This window comes from Gymnoscopelus braueri, assembly GCF_963280865.1.
Source record: "Gymnoscopelus braueri genome assembly, chromosome: 11".
NCBI classification, from domain to species: Eukaryota; Metazoa; Chordata; class Actinopteri; order Myctophiformes; family Myctophidae; genus Gymnoscopelus; species Gymnoscopelus braueri.
The window spans coordinates 5,940,285-5,955,940 of NC_137613.1; the positions used below are offsets into that span (position 1 = coordinate 5,940,285).

Below are 15,656 nucleotides of genomic sequence, written 5' to 3' on the forward strand. Positions count from 1 at the left end.
TTTTCTGACCCTTGACCTCACTGGACGTCCCGCCACTTTTTTTTACACCTTAGTGCCGCTTAGCGGAGAGTGTGGCTGTGTAGAGGGGGTCTCCCCGAACGCGTGCGTACCTCAGAAGTTCCGGCACTAAGCACCGTCTCCTGTCCAGTGTCCAATTTGTATAGGCTATGCACTGAAAAGGGCCCTTTTCTGACCCTTGACCTCACTGGACGGCCCGCCACTTTTTTTTACACCTTAGTGCCGCTTAGCGGAGAGTGTGGCTGTGTAGAGGGGGTCTCCCCGAACGCGTGCGTACCTCAGAAGTTCCGGCACTAAGCACCGTCTCCTGTCCAGTGTCCAATTTGTATAGGCTATGCACTGAAAAGGGCCCTTTTCTGACCCTTGACCTCACTGGACGTCCCGCCACTTTTTTTTACACCTTAGTGCCGCTTAGCGGAGAGTGTGGCTGTGTAGAGGGGGTCTCCCCGAACGCGTGCGTACCTCAGAAGTTCCGGCACTAAGCACCGTCTCCTGTCCAGTGTCCAATTTGTATAGGCTATGCACTGAAAAGGGCCCTTTTCTGACCCTTGACCTCACTGGACGGCCCGCCACTTTTTTTTACACCTTAGTGCCGCTTAGCGGAGAGTGTGGCTGTGTAGAGGGGGTCTCCCCGAACGTGTGCGTACCTCAGAAGTTCCGGCACTAAGCACCGTCTCCTGTCCAGTGTCCAATTTGTATAGGCTATGCACTCCTTTGAACAGCATCTATCAATTTAGATAAATAATTAATGTTTTAAATCCGTTTTTGTTACACAGAAACATAATATGTGATATATAGCTTCGTTTAAATGCTTAATTTATAGTTTTAATGTGCAAATGAACCGTTTTTCAATGGTTTTCAATGGTTTCTTTTTACTCTAGAGGGCACTCTTATTCTGAAGAGATCGTCCACCGGAAGTCTTATATTTGCTCCGTTATATTTGCTGACTGAACACTGCTCTCTCGAGCTATCACCGGCGACATCGTCCAAAAGATAAAGAAAGTCTATGAGAGCCGGCGACTACTGGCGATAGGGCGATGGGCGATGAAAAGATGGATTTTCTTTATCTTTTGGACGATGTCGCCGGTGATCGCCCGAGAGTCGCCCGCTGTTAAAACGTACTGTAAGTCTTGACAGGGGAGGCGTGGTCCCACCGCACTTTTTACCTATGGGGCGGAATCTGCCAACGCTTTGTCAATGCTAATGCGTTTATTTATGGTCTTGCGCACATCTTGCGTTTATGCGCTCTATACATAGAGTTAAAAATATACGCCTGCTGGTACTACCATGCTGCAGAAAACTGTCGGCCGCGCACAACCTGAGTTTAACAGTGGGCAACCATAGTTTGGTGGGACCGTGCCCTGGCCGAGACTGGAACACTGGAACTCAAATTCACTTTACATTAATTAAAAATTATCTTTTCGATCAAATCCCGTAAAACATTTTTTTTTAAAGAACTAGGGAATTGCGTCTATTCGGTATTAGGCGGACATCACCCAAAAGTGACAAAACTACTTGGAAAGTTGTGGAAACTGTAAACATATCCTGGGGAGGATCATCATCGGACGCTTTTTCATCGCTTTGTGGACGATTTCCAGCTGTTTTTAACATCAAGGACAATGAACTGTAAGTATATCAGTGGACAAAATGCAAGGTCTGATAAATGGTGAGCAGGTGGAGCAGGACATGTTGAGACCCTGACAAAACCATCGTGAAAATCAATGACATCGATTTGATTTAAAGTGACTTAATAGCTTAATTACGGGTAGCCAAGCTTGGATCAAGACTATCATATGTATTTGATCGAGTCTGACTTTTACTTTAACATAGACAGGAAAGTAAAAGTCAGATTCGATAGGCTAATACACATCTATGATTAGCCACCATGGTTCACATGACGCTCGTCTTCCACAAGCGTCATGGAACCACTTGTTCCTGGTCCGTACATCTACTTAACGTTCACATTTCTAAATCTAAAGTGCTGACCCCACGGCCACGGATGTAACAAGTTAAAGTGCCCGGGTCTAAGTTCCCGTATCTTCCGTATTGTTCAATAAAAAAGCAGTTTAATTCGATCGGCGGCCATTTTCTATTTTTATTTTATTTTTTGTATAATGTATCTGCGTGCAATACACCTCCCAACCGATAGGGGCGCGTAATTGAAAGCATAATGGAGACAATTCGGAGAAAATGGCCACCGATCAGATAAAAAAACTTTTTTATTGAACAATACGGAAGATAAGGGTACTTAAACCCAGGCGCTTTAACTCGTTACATTTGTGGCTTTGATATAAGCACTTTATATTTGGAATCTGAACGTTTATGTAGATGTACCGGTTGTAAATGTAAAATATGCTCAAACCAGAAACAAGTTGTTCCATGATTCAGGGCTAATCTATGATAGTCTTCATCCAAGGATTACGAGCTGTCTCGCAAAACCCCTGTGTATAGTGAGGAAGTGTTGGTGATCAATATGTATCAATGTTGTTATTGCCATAATGTATGTCTCGCCTCAAGTCAAATGTTTTCATAAACATTGGTAAAGTCGTGTGTTTTTTGTTGTTGAATAGGCTGCTATGGCAAATAGCCTACCAAGCTTGATTCAGGTGCGTATAGGTATAGGATATTGTCTTATCGGGTTGTTCCAGTGGTTTTCAAACTTTATGACTATAGGCTACTAGAGGTTCGGCGAAATGCCCAATTGGAGATCTGGATATTATGTGGAGATATCTTTATCTGTCAGTCCAAAAATAGCCGATCTACAAGTTCACAATTTGTCGCGCATTGCAACACGTCGTTAGCTTGTAGATCTGCTGCTTTGTGCTTTCACCTGCTAGAATGCTCAGAGTAGATAGAGTGGTTAAGAAGTATTGTATTCTCCACCCCCACGTGGTGTGTTCTGCCAGGACAGTTGATGAAGGCTGCCTTTTTGTGCCTAACTTTCACCTCTTCAGATTTCCAAGAAATCACGTGGTTATCGGGTAACTTACCACAGTGGTTCTCAACCTGTGGGTCGGGTCCCCACATGATTTGTGGGGGTGGGGGGGTACTTTTTACCCATGTATCCACAAGATGCAATAAAGAGCCGTGGCTTAAAATGTTTCTCTTTGTACAGACTGGGTTCCCTCACAGTGGCTGGACAGCTTTGATGACATGCTGGACTCAGAGCTGAACTATGGAGACCAGTGGAGTCTGAACTTTAACTACAAGTACAGGCAGACAGACGACATCTCCTATGAGGAACAGAGGAGAGGTTGGATGGTCTGTGAGCACTGGGGCAATGGACGGTATGCAGAATGCATTTGTTGTTCATATTATGAATCCTCTTATTAACAGACAAGAGAGAGAGAGACAGAGCACTGGCCCTGGTTCCAAACCATAGACCCCGCCCACTCTCTGAATGGACTGCCTCTTGGTCTGGTGTTGAAATGTGAGCCTAGGATATCTTGGATACAAACCCCCCCCCCCCCCCCCCCCGGAGCAGAGCATAAAATACAGTTATTACATGAACATAACATTGAACCATTCAATTGCATGAGTTAAGATACCACATATCATAGTAAAATCCATAGAACCACAGTACCATCAGCCCGTCACAGAATAATCCATTAACAGAATCTAAATGCCACAGGGTCAGGGAGGAGGCCGGGGACTTTGAATTTATTTCAAAATTGCACATTTTATGTGGCCCAGCAAAACAAAATGTGAACCCCCCCTCCTGGAGGAAAATTATATTAACAAAGACCCCCCATTTGATGCAAATTAAATCAAATTAAAGACCCTTCCTCAGAAATCTTAGAAAGGGTGTTGGCCTTGTTTTTGTGACCCCATCCTGGCAAGCAGAAGGTTGAGAATCCTCCTGAGCGTGATGACCGGTATATATTACTACCTCTGCCTAATGACCTAAAAGCCTAAGATCTACCCCGGGGTCAAGGGAGAGTTCTCCCTTAGCCTAGTGGTTAAGATGTTGGCTTTCCACGCAGGAGACCCGGGTTTGAATCCTGGGCATTTCATTTACTTGAGTTCATTGACTGATGTAAATCTTGGTCTCTGCTGTCTCTCTTCAACCTCCCAGTTTCTGCTGTAGCTGCTGCTCCTGGGAATGGACCTCGATGAATGTGATTCGGTTTCGGTACCGGTGGCAGAGTGCGTCCGAACGAGGGACGGTGATCATGACGCCCTACGGGCAGGTGTGTCGACGCTGCGGCACCTTAGTCCTCCCGGGTTATGTGGAAAACGCCCTGCAACACCTGTCAGTGGATATAAAGAAAAACTGCTATGGTGAGGACAACTAGACTTTTTTTTGTAAGGAATTTAATGTTAGGGGTTAAGTATAGGCATTTGGACCTTTTTGGGCGGTGAAACCGCCCCTATATGTGAGGTTTGGACATTTGCAGCCCCCCAACCCTGCGCTGTGATTGGCCACCAGTGTACCCCCCTAACCCTGCACCGTGATTGGCCAATCACAGTCTATTCAGGACTGTGATTGGCTAATGAAACATGACACATGTGCATAGCCCTATAAATAGGACTATGCACTTAAAAAAAACACATTTATGGGTTTTTTTAAGTTAGGGGTGTACAATGGTTGGTCCACAATATTACTTTTCTTTAAGTGAACTTCCATCACTGTGATGACCACTGTGACCACACCGCCCACTTCACACTGGGTGTGATTTTTTTTGTAAACGTGTAACCTTTGGAATGTGGCTGGTTAACTGCAGTTAACCGTCTATGATGTCATATCAATAAATAACATTGCAGTCCTATGTATGTATTGTAACATACATTAAAACATGTATTGTAACATACATTAAAACATGTATTGTAACATACATTAAAACATGTATTGTAACATACATTAAAACATGTATTGTAACGTACATTAGGACTCAATTCTGTATGGCTGTTTTCTCTTCAAATGTTTTTTTTTATTAGGTATTGTAAAATATTGTATGAGGAACAATTATAGATTATATTTAAGTGACTTATTCCATTAATATTCTGTTGATACTTTATTTATTTTTATATTACTTAAAGGTAGGGTAAGTGATATTTTTTGGTTAAAACAAAAAGTATTTTGTTAAAAGTTTAAAACACTATATTCTGATAGTAATCATTGCTATAGAGTGTTTGTTCAGTAACATATGTCTCCCTGTCTCTCCAGCTCTTTAATAAACAGAAAATACATTTTCCGGTAGGTGTCAAAATCTCAGCCAATCAGGAGAAAGTACCAATTTTTAAGCTTAATTTGTATAGTGGTCCAGTTAAAATTTTGTCAGCTCATTTCTTAGTGTCTTCACTTCCAATTTCACTTGTTTAATCTATATCCTGAACAAACACTCTATAGCAATGAGTACTATCAGAATATAGAGCTATTTAAACACTTATTTTAACCAAAGAAAATCACTTACCCTACCTTTAATTTACAGTAGTTTATTTCAGTTTAGTGACACACATTTGAGTTACGTCCCATCCCTAATTGAGGTCAAGTATGAACGGCAGCCCAGTATTACAATCCTCTTGTTTGTGTTTGTATGTATGTGGGAGGAACTTTTTTTGTGTGGTTTAAATGAGATGCTCCTTTGTACACCATAGTTCACAGTTATGTTTTGATTATTTTAGCAGGGTAGTCACAATAATCCACTCTAATTCAAACAACAACAATGGGGAATGTTTGGAATAAATCAAGCACACCCAGATATAAATCTTATAATAGCGATAAAAGGCAGTTTAGTTCAGGCAGAAATAACCTTAAATACTATTACTCATTTTAGTTTCTATTCTTTCAGCTGTACCCGTCATGAAGACATTTGATTGGGTGGTGGCCAGCCCAGGTTATGCATGGGCTCAGGACAGGCATGGGTATGTGCTGACAAACCTCGCTGTCACCAACCAGGAGAAGTGGCGGATTGAGAGACAGACAGTTGGGCAAAGCAATAACTTGTTATGGTAAGAAAGATGGAATACTTTATTAACCCATTATTAAGACCTGAGGCCGATTCTACAAATGCTTTCTAACTCAGTTGTTCTCACACTTTCGATTTTTCAGAAATGTTCCAAAATAGCACTTAGAAAACAACAGAAATCAGAGGAAAATTTGACTTTTGTGAATCCTTTAACATGGAAGGAGGTGATCTTTTTTTCTTTGTGATCACGTGATTTCTTGGTGTACTCTTCTTTGGTGTTGCTTGGATCACCCCCCCCCCCCCCCCCACCAAAAAAAAACAAAATTACGTCTTTTACGTCCTTGGCAGCCTGGGTGTTTGGACGTAAATGACGTCAATTACATCCGTGGCAGGGAATGAGTTAAAGGAGAAGTAAAACAATATTTTTCCCAGATTGGCTGAACTGTCTCCCTAATGTGGGGTTTCTGTATGATAACAGGTTTGACAATCGTAAGAATCGGATCACTGCAAGCTACTTTGGCGAAGTCTTGGCAGCAGTTTGGCGATCAAGGAGATACCCTCCTTCCTTATTCAAAAAGCTGCTTGGAAAATACAACCTCAGTCGAAGTAAAGTAAGTAGAGAGTAATACGTTATTGTTTTTTAAACATAATGAATGTCTCTGTGTTCCTTAGGAAACAGTTAATTAATAACTGGCAACATTTTCCTTCAAGGCAGTATTACATGGAATCCGCAATGAGCCAATCGCAAAGCAGCAATACACGCAGCTCACAGGGAGGCATATCCAGGAGAGGGGAGTGTTCTTGTCTGAGAGCGGCCTGCTTGGAGCATCTCCAGATGGGACCGTGTCTGGCGGTGATCGCATCATTGAGGTCAAGTGTCCATGGTCAGCCAGACGAAAGACCGTTTGGCAGGCAGCAAGAGAGATGAGGAATTTCTATCTGCAGTTAGATGAGGTGACTGGTGCCCTGACACTAAACAAACATCATATAACTGGCTTCAACTACTGGCACCAGATCCAGGGCAACCTACACCTGAGTGGAGCTAACAGTTGTGACCTGGTCATTTGGACCCATCTTGACCTACAAATCCTGTCAGTGCCCAAAGACCCAACATGGGCTGTAAACATTCACACTCTGGAAACATTTTATAAAAATGCTTTCCTGCCACACGTTCTCTCACAGATGTAACTGTAAATCAGAAGGGTCCGCTATATAGCTTTCCTTTAATGGTTCCATACATTCCGTCGCAGATGTAGCAATTGTTGAGAATAATGTAGAATAGTACAAAATAGTTTTATTTCTTTACCCAAAATCAGAATCACTAAAACACATTAAACAGGAATAAATACAGACATTAAGTTCATAGGAACAATACAGAGGTCACACAGGAGTAGATGGAAAACACCCAGAAATGCCAAGTAAGGAAAAAGAGTCAGAATTGATGACACCAGATGCGAGGAGATAAGCATAGTGAAATTGAGTTGTTTTTCAGCAAAAGAACAAATGAGGGTTGACGAAGCTCCCACACACATCTGTCAACACCCACTTTGGAAGAAGTGGCGTCCGGACATCAACCTGAGACACTGTCACACGTCGCTAGATCTGAGCAAAAAAATAGCACTTAGGAAACAACAGAAATCTGAGAAAAAATGTAATCCTTTAACATGGAAGCTGAAAACAGCAGGAAATTTACTCTGGGCTGGACACAGTTTTCTCAACTGCTTCAGTGAACTGTTTGAAGTGACCGTTTTAGAGAGATTTAGATTACTCTAGATTAGATTAGTTGTTCTTTATTATCCACAAGGGAGAATAATTTTGCTCGGGTCAGTACAGAGAAGATGACAAATAACAAGACCAGGAGACCTGGTTCTGCCAGACCCAGAATGAAGTCCTAGTATGTAACACACCTACAAACCACTTTATAACTGAAAAGCATAAATCATTTTATCATTTTTGTGACATAATAATGATGTCATGAATAGTTTGTGACGAAAGGGGACGAAAGGGGGACAGACTTTTTGGGCTGGGGCCGGGGGACAAAGTGACCATGCCCATGTATGGAGAAAACAGATACAAAGCCTCATGTAAGCCCCGACCCCTTGGGTCTGGCAAAAACACCACAGTTAAAAGACACCACAGTAAAAGACAATAAAAACATGAGGTAACTAAATATAATTGTGAATGATATTGTTGGTGTTTTTGCTGGGTCGGACAGACGAGTCGAGAGACACAGTTAAGCAGAGAAAGACGCATGAATGTCTTTATTTAAGATTGCAGATACAGAGTAAAATCGTAGTGCAGCAGTAATATCAGGGGGAGTGTGTGTGTGTGTGTCTTATCCTAACAGCATCTTGTCTTTTATATCATTCATACCAATAAACTACTGACAATATCATTGAGCTTCATCATTTGTGACACCTCTTCATCATGTTTGACACCCCATGACCGGCTTAGGACCACCAATACCTTACTAATGGCTCTGAAGTAAGTGATATCGCAAACCCAACCTGGATATCTGCTGTTCTTAGGTCATGGTCTGTTTCTTTTGGCCATGGTCCTGGCTCAATCCAACCCCCCCCCCCCCCCCCAATAAGCAACCTTGCATATCTGTTGCAAACATGATGTACCTCACTGATAAAAGACACTTAGAGCACTGATGAAAGACACTTAAAGCGCTCTCTCTCCTGTGTTCTTTGACACAGTAATAGCATCTGAGGTGGCAATTTGTCTCTTGTAGAGGTGTGAAAAGAGGTGAGCCAAATGGTGTCCTGTTTTGGTGTGAGGAGAGGAGAACTGGCTTCAACTGCTTCTTACCATATTGTGGCTGCCCTGTGCAGGATGATGATGTTGATTGATTGATTGATTGATTGATTCTTGTATACTTTATTAAAGCCCTGAGGGCTTGTTTCCATTGTGGTAGTAAATATTTTTGATGAGCTTGAACGTACAAGAAATGTACTGTAGACATTGACCTTGGGATTAAAGCTGAGCTTTAGCTTCATTTTTAAATGAATAAAATAAATGAAAGAAAAATCTAGAATCTTGAAAATACAGAGAATCAAGATGTTACTAAAGGCAGATATACACTTCAGATATGCATTAGTTTGATTTTTGCCATAGTTAGTCACACTTGGGCCACTAGAGGAGGCTGTGGTTCAACAGGTGGCAGTGATGGCAGTTGGTCACCTGAGTGTCACTTCAAATGAGATGATAAAACAGCACTAGTTCCATTTCAAATCACTGAAATGTTATTGTTCACAGGACACCAGTGTCCCAGATAGCTCACAACGCTTGTAGATCTGCTATTCTCAAATATAGGCCGAAGTAGCCTATAGGGCTGAAGTGGTTAATGTATGTTTGTTTTGTAATAAAGCAGTTACTAAAGTTTTCAAATCATTGTAGTGGAGTAAAAGTACAATGTGCCTCTGACTCAAATTGCACCCTTCTACCATAATGGTATTGATTTAATTCTTCTACCATATGAATCTGTCAATCATATTTCTAAAGGTAATTTACATTTAACCCTTTATTCTCAGTCAAACTGACCTGGACCACTTTTTTCCATCAATACAAAATCTGCATTTTTAAGGTAAAAAAAAGAAGAAGGTACTTTTACTGAAGTAAATTTGTATTACCGGAACTTTACTTATATAACAGTGTTTCTACATTGCAGTATTGATACTTTTACTTCAGTAAACAAATCTGAGTACTTTTTCCACCGCTGTGTTGAATGGAGAATTCAAACAATCTGACCTAGTCTAGTCGGCTGTCCTCCTGGAACTTCAAAAGCTATAAAACTACATATCCCGTCATGCAGGTCGTTCCACGTGACTCTTACGGACCAATCAGCGGGCTGCTTGGAGGGCTAGTCGTCGCGTATAAATAGACGAGCAGCCACGTTTGCTTGGTCTCTTCAACAGTCCTTCATCTGAAAGATACGGTGAGCTCATAGACCAGAATAACAACTATTATTATTATATTAGACACACAGGGGTTAAATGTCTGCTTATTGTAAGTGACTTTAAAGGTTATGACTACTATAGGGGCCAGTTTGGATTAATTGCAGCCACCTGAAGGTGTTCTTTTAGGGCAGTTTTGAAGGAGAGAAGGGTTTTACACTCCTTCGCTACTTTTGGTAGGCCATGGGGGCCCCACGTACGTTTCTGTGACATGGTGGCAGGAACGAATTCAACCCCTTGTTTGTGCCAACTCTGGGTTGTTGGACGTGATCAGTGGCACCACTACCTCTGGTGTTGTGATTGTGGACTTCGTTTACGTTTTTTGAAGTATTTTGGACAGGTATACATGGGTCTTAACGTTGTGGTGTATCTTAGACCATGTGGTTCTCAACGTTTTCGTGTCAAGGACCCCGAAAATTATATGTATTTGGCTGCGGACCCCCCCCCCCCCCATCTCAAAATATTTAGTTCCAGGGACCCCCAAAAGCAAAGATTTGAGTTACAATTGTTCCCTTTAAAAAACATATATTCAAAGATTTGCCCCCTTAATTTTTTTTTTCTTCAAAAATGGCAGATCTACAAGCTCAGCTATGAGCTGCTTGAGGTGCTTACCCCCACGCCCCAAATGTTAACTCTCGCTACGGGGTAGTAGTTTAATGTAATAATCCATATCTTTCAATAAAGAAGTGTTTTAATGCCGTCTGTGGCCGATTCTGTCGGAAGTTCCCAATGGGTGGTAGTGACGCGCCCATCCGGTGAAACCCGGAATTACACTCAATGTAAACGGGAAGTAAACGAGGGTGAAAAAATGGCGTTCGGCCACAGACTGCATTAAAACACTTCTTTATTGAAAGATATGGATTATTACATTAAACTACTACCCCGTAGCGAGAGTTATCATTTGGGGCGTGGGGGTAAGCACCGTTTTTTTTTCAATTTGTACATGTTTGGAGTGTCTACGGGGTATAGTGCTGAAAGTCCCTGTATCCATGGGGGGGTGAACCCTACAACTCTAGTAGATTGAAAACGTCAGAATCATAAATACGTCTACGAGAGTTGTATTCTACAGCTAGCAAGTTGCTGTACTCTGCACACTAACCTGTAACACATGGAGAGTCGTTGTGGTGAATGAACATTATAAATGAAATGAACATTTAAGGTGTTTAGCTGCTTGGCTTCATAGCATCAGTTGACTGACTGACTCCATTTCTGTTCCAGGTTTTTATTTTATCTTATATCAATGTTTTGGACTTCATCTCAAGATGGATTCTTCCCCAGGATGGAGGAAGAAGACGCATGTTCGACCACCGGGGGGCGCTGTCTGACATGGACAAGATGTCCTGTAAAGACATTCAGTTAACAGAGCACCGGTAAATCACATGAATGCTCTGACTCTTTCATGTTTCTGCCATTCTCAGCCCTTTTTTTTTTTTTTATTTAAAAAATATTGTGTTTTTAGAGATTAGACCACTGTGTCCCAACAGTGGGTCGACACCCATTTTCGTTGGTCACGAGTGAATATAATGTTTTGATTCTGCAAATACAATGATCAAATAAATTCCCTAAATTAGAAAACATGTTTTAAAAAGTAGTGAAAATGGTAAATTTGTCTAGCTCGCGTTGTGAGCTTGTAGATCTACTATTTTCACTAGGTTTGGGACCTGGGCAAAAATCTGGTTTCACTTTTTGGGTCTCGAGCTAAAAAGTTTGGGCTCCGGTCCATTCGACCTGGGCCAGACTGGATCTCATGTAGAATCACTGGGCTGGGTGACCGTCTTGCAGTGTTGATTTTATAGTTGACTAAATCTACAGTTGAATTAGTCGACTAAAATGTGTTTTGGCGGTGCCCTGATGGCATCGTAATGGCTGATTTTACTTGGTTGTGCTCTGAAGTGCAAGCTACCAATCATTAAAATGACTTTTTTTGGTTCTACTGGATCTCTTCTCCACTCGTCCCTCACTAACATTTTAGTCTGGTTTTTAATTTGCTTAAATGTTAAATATATTTGTCATCATAGCTTAGTTTTAACCTATTAAGACCTGGAACGAATCTGTGTCACTTTTTCATTTGAGCTAAAAAAGCATTATTTTACACGTTGGGTTATTCAAAAATAGCAGATCTACAAGCTCATTGCCGCGCTACGAGCTTGTAGATCTGCTATTTTTGAAAAATCGTGAAAATGTGTGCAAATCTTTGAATATATATTATTTTAAAGCAAACATTAACTCAAATCTTTGCCTCTGGGGGTCCCTGGAACAAAATATTTTGAGATGGGGGTCCGCGGCCAAATTCATATCATTTTGGGGGTCCTTGACATGAAAAAGTTTGAAAACCAATGATATAGAAACATACCTTTTTTCAGAATACTGTTTGGATTTAGAAGACGAACATTTTTCATGTTTTAGCAGACGAAATCAACACCGTCTTGGTCAAATAGTTTTTATGACTATTAGAATGTGAAGATTGTTAATATTTGTAGACGGTTTTAAGTAGATTCCTACATGTGACACAGTCATATCTAAATAACTGTCATGTGACAGGCTCCTATCGAAGCCGCTCCTTCTCCTTGGTAGAAGTGAGCGGTCAATAAGGAAGCCGACAGAAACACTTTCACCGACGGTCGCTGGTCAGTTTGAAGTAACGGTTTCAGCAACATTAAGGGGAAGAACAATCTTTTATACATGTAGAATAATATGACCTTCACTGACCTGGTTCTATGACTCTAATCTGACCTGGTTCTATGAGGCTAATCTGACCTGGTTCTATGAAGCTAATCTGACCTGGTTCTATGAGGCTAATCTGACCTGGTTCTATGAAGCGAGACGTTAAACCATAATGTTGTCTCTGGTCTTCTAGGTTAAAGGTCATGATGCTGATGCTGACAAGAGATGAACAATAACTGGTAATTATTTATATAAACTGATCCATGTCACCTATAATAATAATATTAATAACCTGGCTATGATGATAAACTTGCCCTCACTGAATATGTAATGATCGACTTATTTTACTGAGCCAAACGTTTCAATGTCCAGAACGCTTCTGGTCACATGACCAACATGTTCTAATGTCTAGTCTACTATAAAACATGACCGTGTGAGTAAAATGTAAACCTTTCATAACAGGTGAACCATGGGTGATGGAGGGTTGCCATGTCTGGATGACCATGTGAACAACAGGTACAGTAGGCCTCCATTACAGCTGCTTCTCTCAGCCTGTCTGACTGATGTTGCAGTTTGATCTACAAGCGCACGACTCGATGCGACTTGCCATGAGCTTGTAGATCAGCTATTTATTTTTGTGCAACAATCCTGTAAGAAGCAGGAGTGTAAATAATCTGGCCACACGTTAAACGTGTAGATGCAAGGTTTCTAGTTTGCTTTACCGTAAATGATTCTGATCGATGATGATACGTTTTCTAGTGACTGTTGGATGAAACTAGCGGATATGGGACTGAGATCAGAACCTCTTTTATTATCTTGAATGTACTGATATGATTTTTAAAAGTTAATTGTTAATGTACTTATATGCCTCTTCTGTTCCTGTAGGTTCAGAGGACTCCTGAAACCCATCAAGACTCCACTCCACTAAACAACATTGATCTGAATCCTTGTTTTTCAGTACTTGAGTAAATGTACGTAGTTTGTTGCTTAATTGCTGCATTATTGCAATAATATGCCTTTTTTTTAAATCCTGTTGATGTGGACAGACACTCGTTGTTTGATAATATGATAGTACCGTATATAATGTTGGGGTTCCTTGACATGAAAAAGTTTGAGCACGACTGATATAGAAACATAAGTTTTTCAGAATACTGTTGAGATTTAGAAGACATTTTTGGAATCGGCTTCAGGTCTTAATGGGTTAACTAAAGCCCAGACTGCCAGCTTTGATTTTCTTACCTTTTCAAGTAGTCACAGAATATTTATCTCTAGTATGATGGATCCCCTGATGGTTGCTAATCACGGAGGGTTTCACAGTGCTTCCGCGAAAAGGGAGAAGAAATGTCATCGCGACCTCCCGTTCTGCTTGTGATATTTATGTTCTCCCAAGGCTTAGATATGCAAAGAGGTTCCCCTAGATATAGAATCTTTTTCAGGCCCTGTTATCGATTTCTGAATAAATTAAAAAATCTGGATATGATGAAACACCCAGCTCATTGACTCAAAATGATACATTTTGTTCCCAAAACGCTTTTCTGATCCAGATCTACAGGTGAATCTATTAACACATTCACTGCCAGGGGTTTACAGGGGGTTCCTGGAACGGAACATTCTGGGGTCTGCGGCCAAATGCATATAATTTTGGGGTGCCTTGACATGAAAAAGTTTAAGAACCACTGATAATATAGCAACATACGTTTTTTTTTTCTTTTTTCAAAAAACGACTGTTAGGATTTAGACATTTGTAAAATCTCCCAGACGTTAAACCATAATGTTGTCTCTGGTCTTCTAGGTGTGGTCGTGATGCTGATGCTGACAAGAGATGAACAATAACTGGTAATTGTTTGACATTCAACTGATCCATGTCACCACTAATAATAATATTAATAACCTGGCTATGATGATAAACTTGCCCTCACTGAATATGTAATGATCGACTTATTTTACTGAGCCACACGTTTTAATGTCCAGAACGCTTCTGGTCACATGACCAACATGTTTTAATGTCTAGTCTACTATAGAATATGACCGTGTGAGTAAAATGTAAACCTTCATAACAGGTGAACCATGGGTGATGGAGGGTTGCCATGTCTGGATGACCATGTGAACAACAGGTACAGTAGGCCTCCATTACAGCTTCTCTCAGCCTGTCTCTGACTGATGTTGCAGTTTGATCTACAAGTGCACGACTCGATGCGACGTGACATGAGCTTGTAGATCACTCTTTTTTTTTTTGCAACAATCCTGTAAGAAGCAAGAGTGTAATTATCTGGCCATACGTTAAATATGCAGATACAAGGTTTCTAGTTTGATCTAAATGATTCTGATCGATGATGATACGTTTTCTAGTGACTGTTGGATGAAACTAGCGGATATGGGACTGAGATCAGAACTTATTTTATTATCTTTAATGTACTGATATGACTTTTAAAAGTTAATTCTTAATGCACTTATATGCCTCTTCTGTTCCTGTAGGTTCGGAGAACTCTTGAAACCCATCAAGACTACACTCCACTAAACAGCATTGATCTGAATGCTTGTTTTTCTGCTTCACCATCAGTACTTGAGTAAATGTACGTAGTTTGTTGCTTAATTGCTGCATTATTGCAATAATATGCCTTTTTAAAAATCCTCTTGATGTGGACAGACACTCGTTTGATGCCATGGTATTGTAACAACTTTATTGTCACTTTACAGGTTGTATGAAAGTGGATGCTTAGTTTGTGTGCATCAAGCTACATCGTTTGTTTCCATAAAAACATAACTGCATCTCAAGTTTGTATTTGTTTCCATGATTAAATAAAAGCTTTGAAGTTTAGTTCCTTGCTTTTTCCTCATTCCTCTTAACTAATGGGAGCTGGATGTGTCTATAAAAGGCTATATTAAGATGTGCTCAATGGTAAATAGTTTATATAACACTATGTAGAGTATTTAGCTTTGTTCTTCAGTCCCGAAAATCCTCGGTAATATTTGACCGGGAAAACCTACTGTACACGTTGTTCCTATAAAACTGGGAAGGCAGCTGTCATTTTAGATCATACATGGGCAACTGGCGGCCCGGGGGCCACATGCGGCCCCCACCTTCACTTAATGTGGCCCGCAGGAT

At 40.9% G+C, this 15,656-nt stretch overlaps 1 protein-coding gene and 1 long non-coding RNA gene across 2 annotated transcripts; both read left to right on the forward strand.

Moving 5' to 3' along the window:
• Positions 1 to 1,341: 1,341 nt before the first annotated feature.
• On the forward strand, positions 1,342 to 8,157 carry LOC308095089 (uncharacterized protein). Its single transcript, XM_080442017.1, has 6 exons — positions 1,342 to 1,644; positions 3,134 to 3,305; positions 4,094 to 4,299; positions 5,811 to 5,970; positions 6,406 to 6,538; positions 6,639 to 8,157. Exons 1-6 carry the CDS (start codon positions 1,638 to 1,640, stop codon positions 7,113 to 7,115), a joined length of 1,155 nt encoding a protein of 384 aa, XP_080298143.1. The 5' UTR covers positions 1,342 to 1,637; the 3' UTR covers positions 7,116 to 8,157.
• A 1,685-nt stretch (positions 8,158 to 9,842) lies between these two features.
• LOC308095093 lies at positions 9,843 to 15,368 on the forward strand. The gene is made up of 8 exons (XR_013934031.1): positions 9,843 to 9,867; positions 11,105 to 11,256; positions 12,744 to 12,789; positions 13,013 to 13,066; positions 13,436 to 13,521; positions 14,343 to 14,386; positions 14,611 to 14,664; positions 15,026 to 15,368. It is a non-coding gene; the product is annotated as an uncharacterized lncRNA (long non-coding RNA).
• Positions 15,369 to 15,656: the final 288 nt, after the last annotated feature.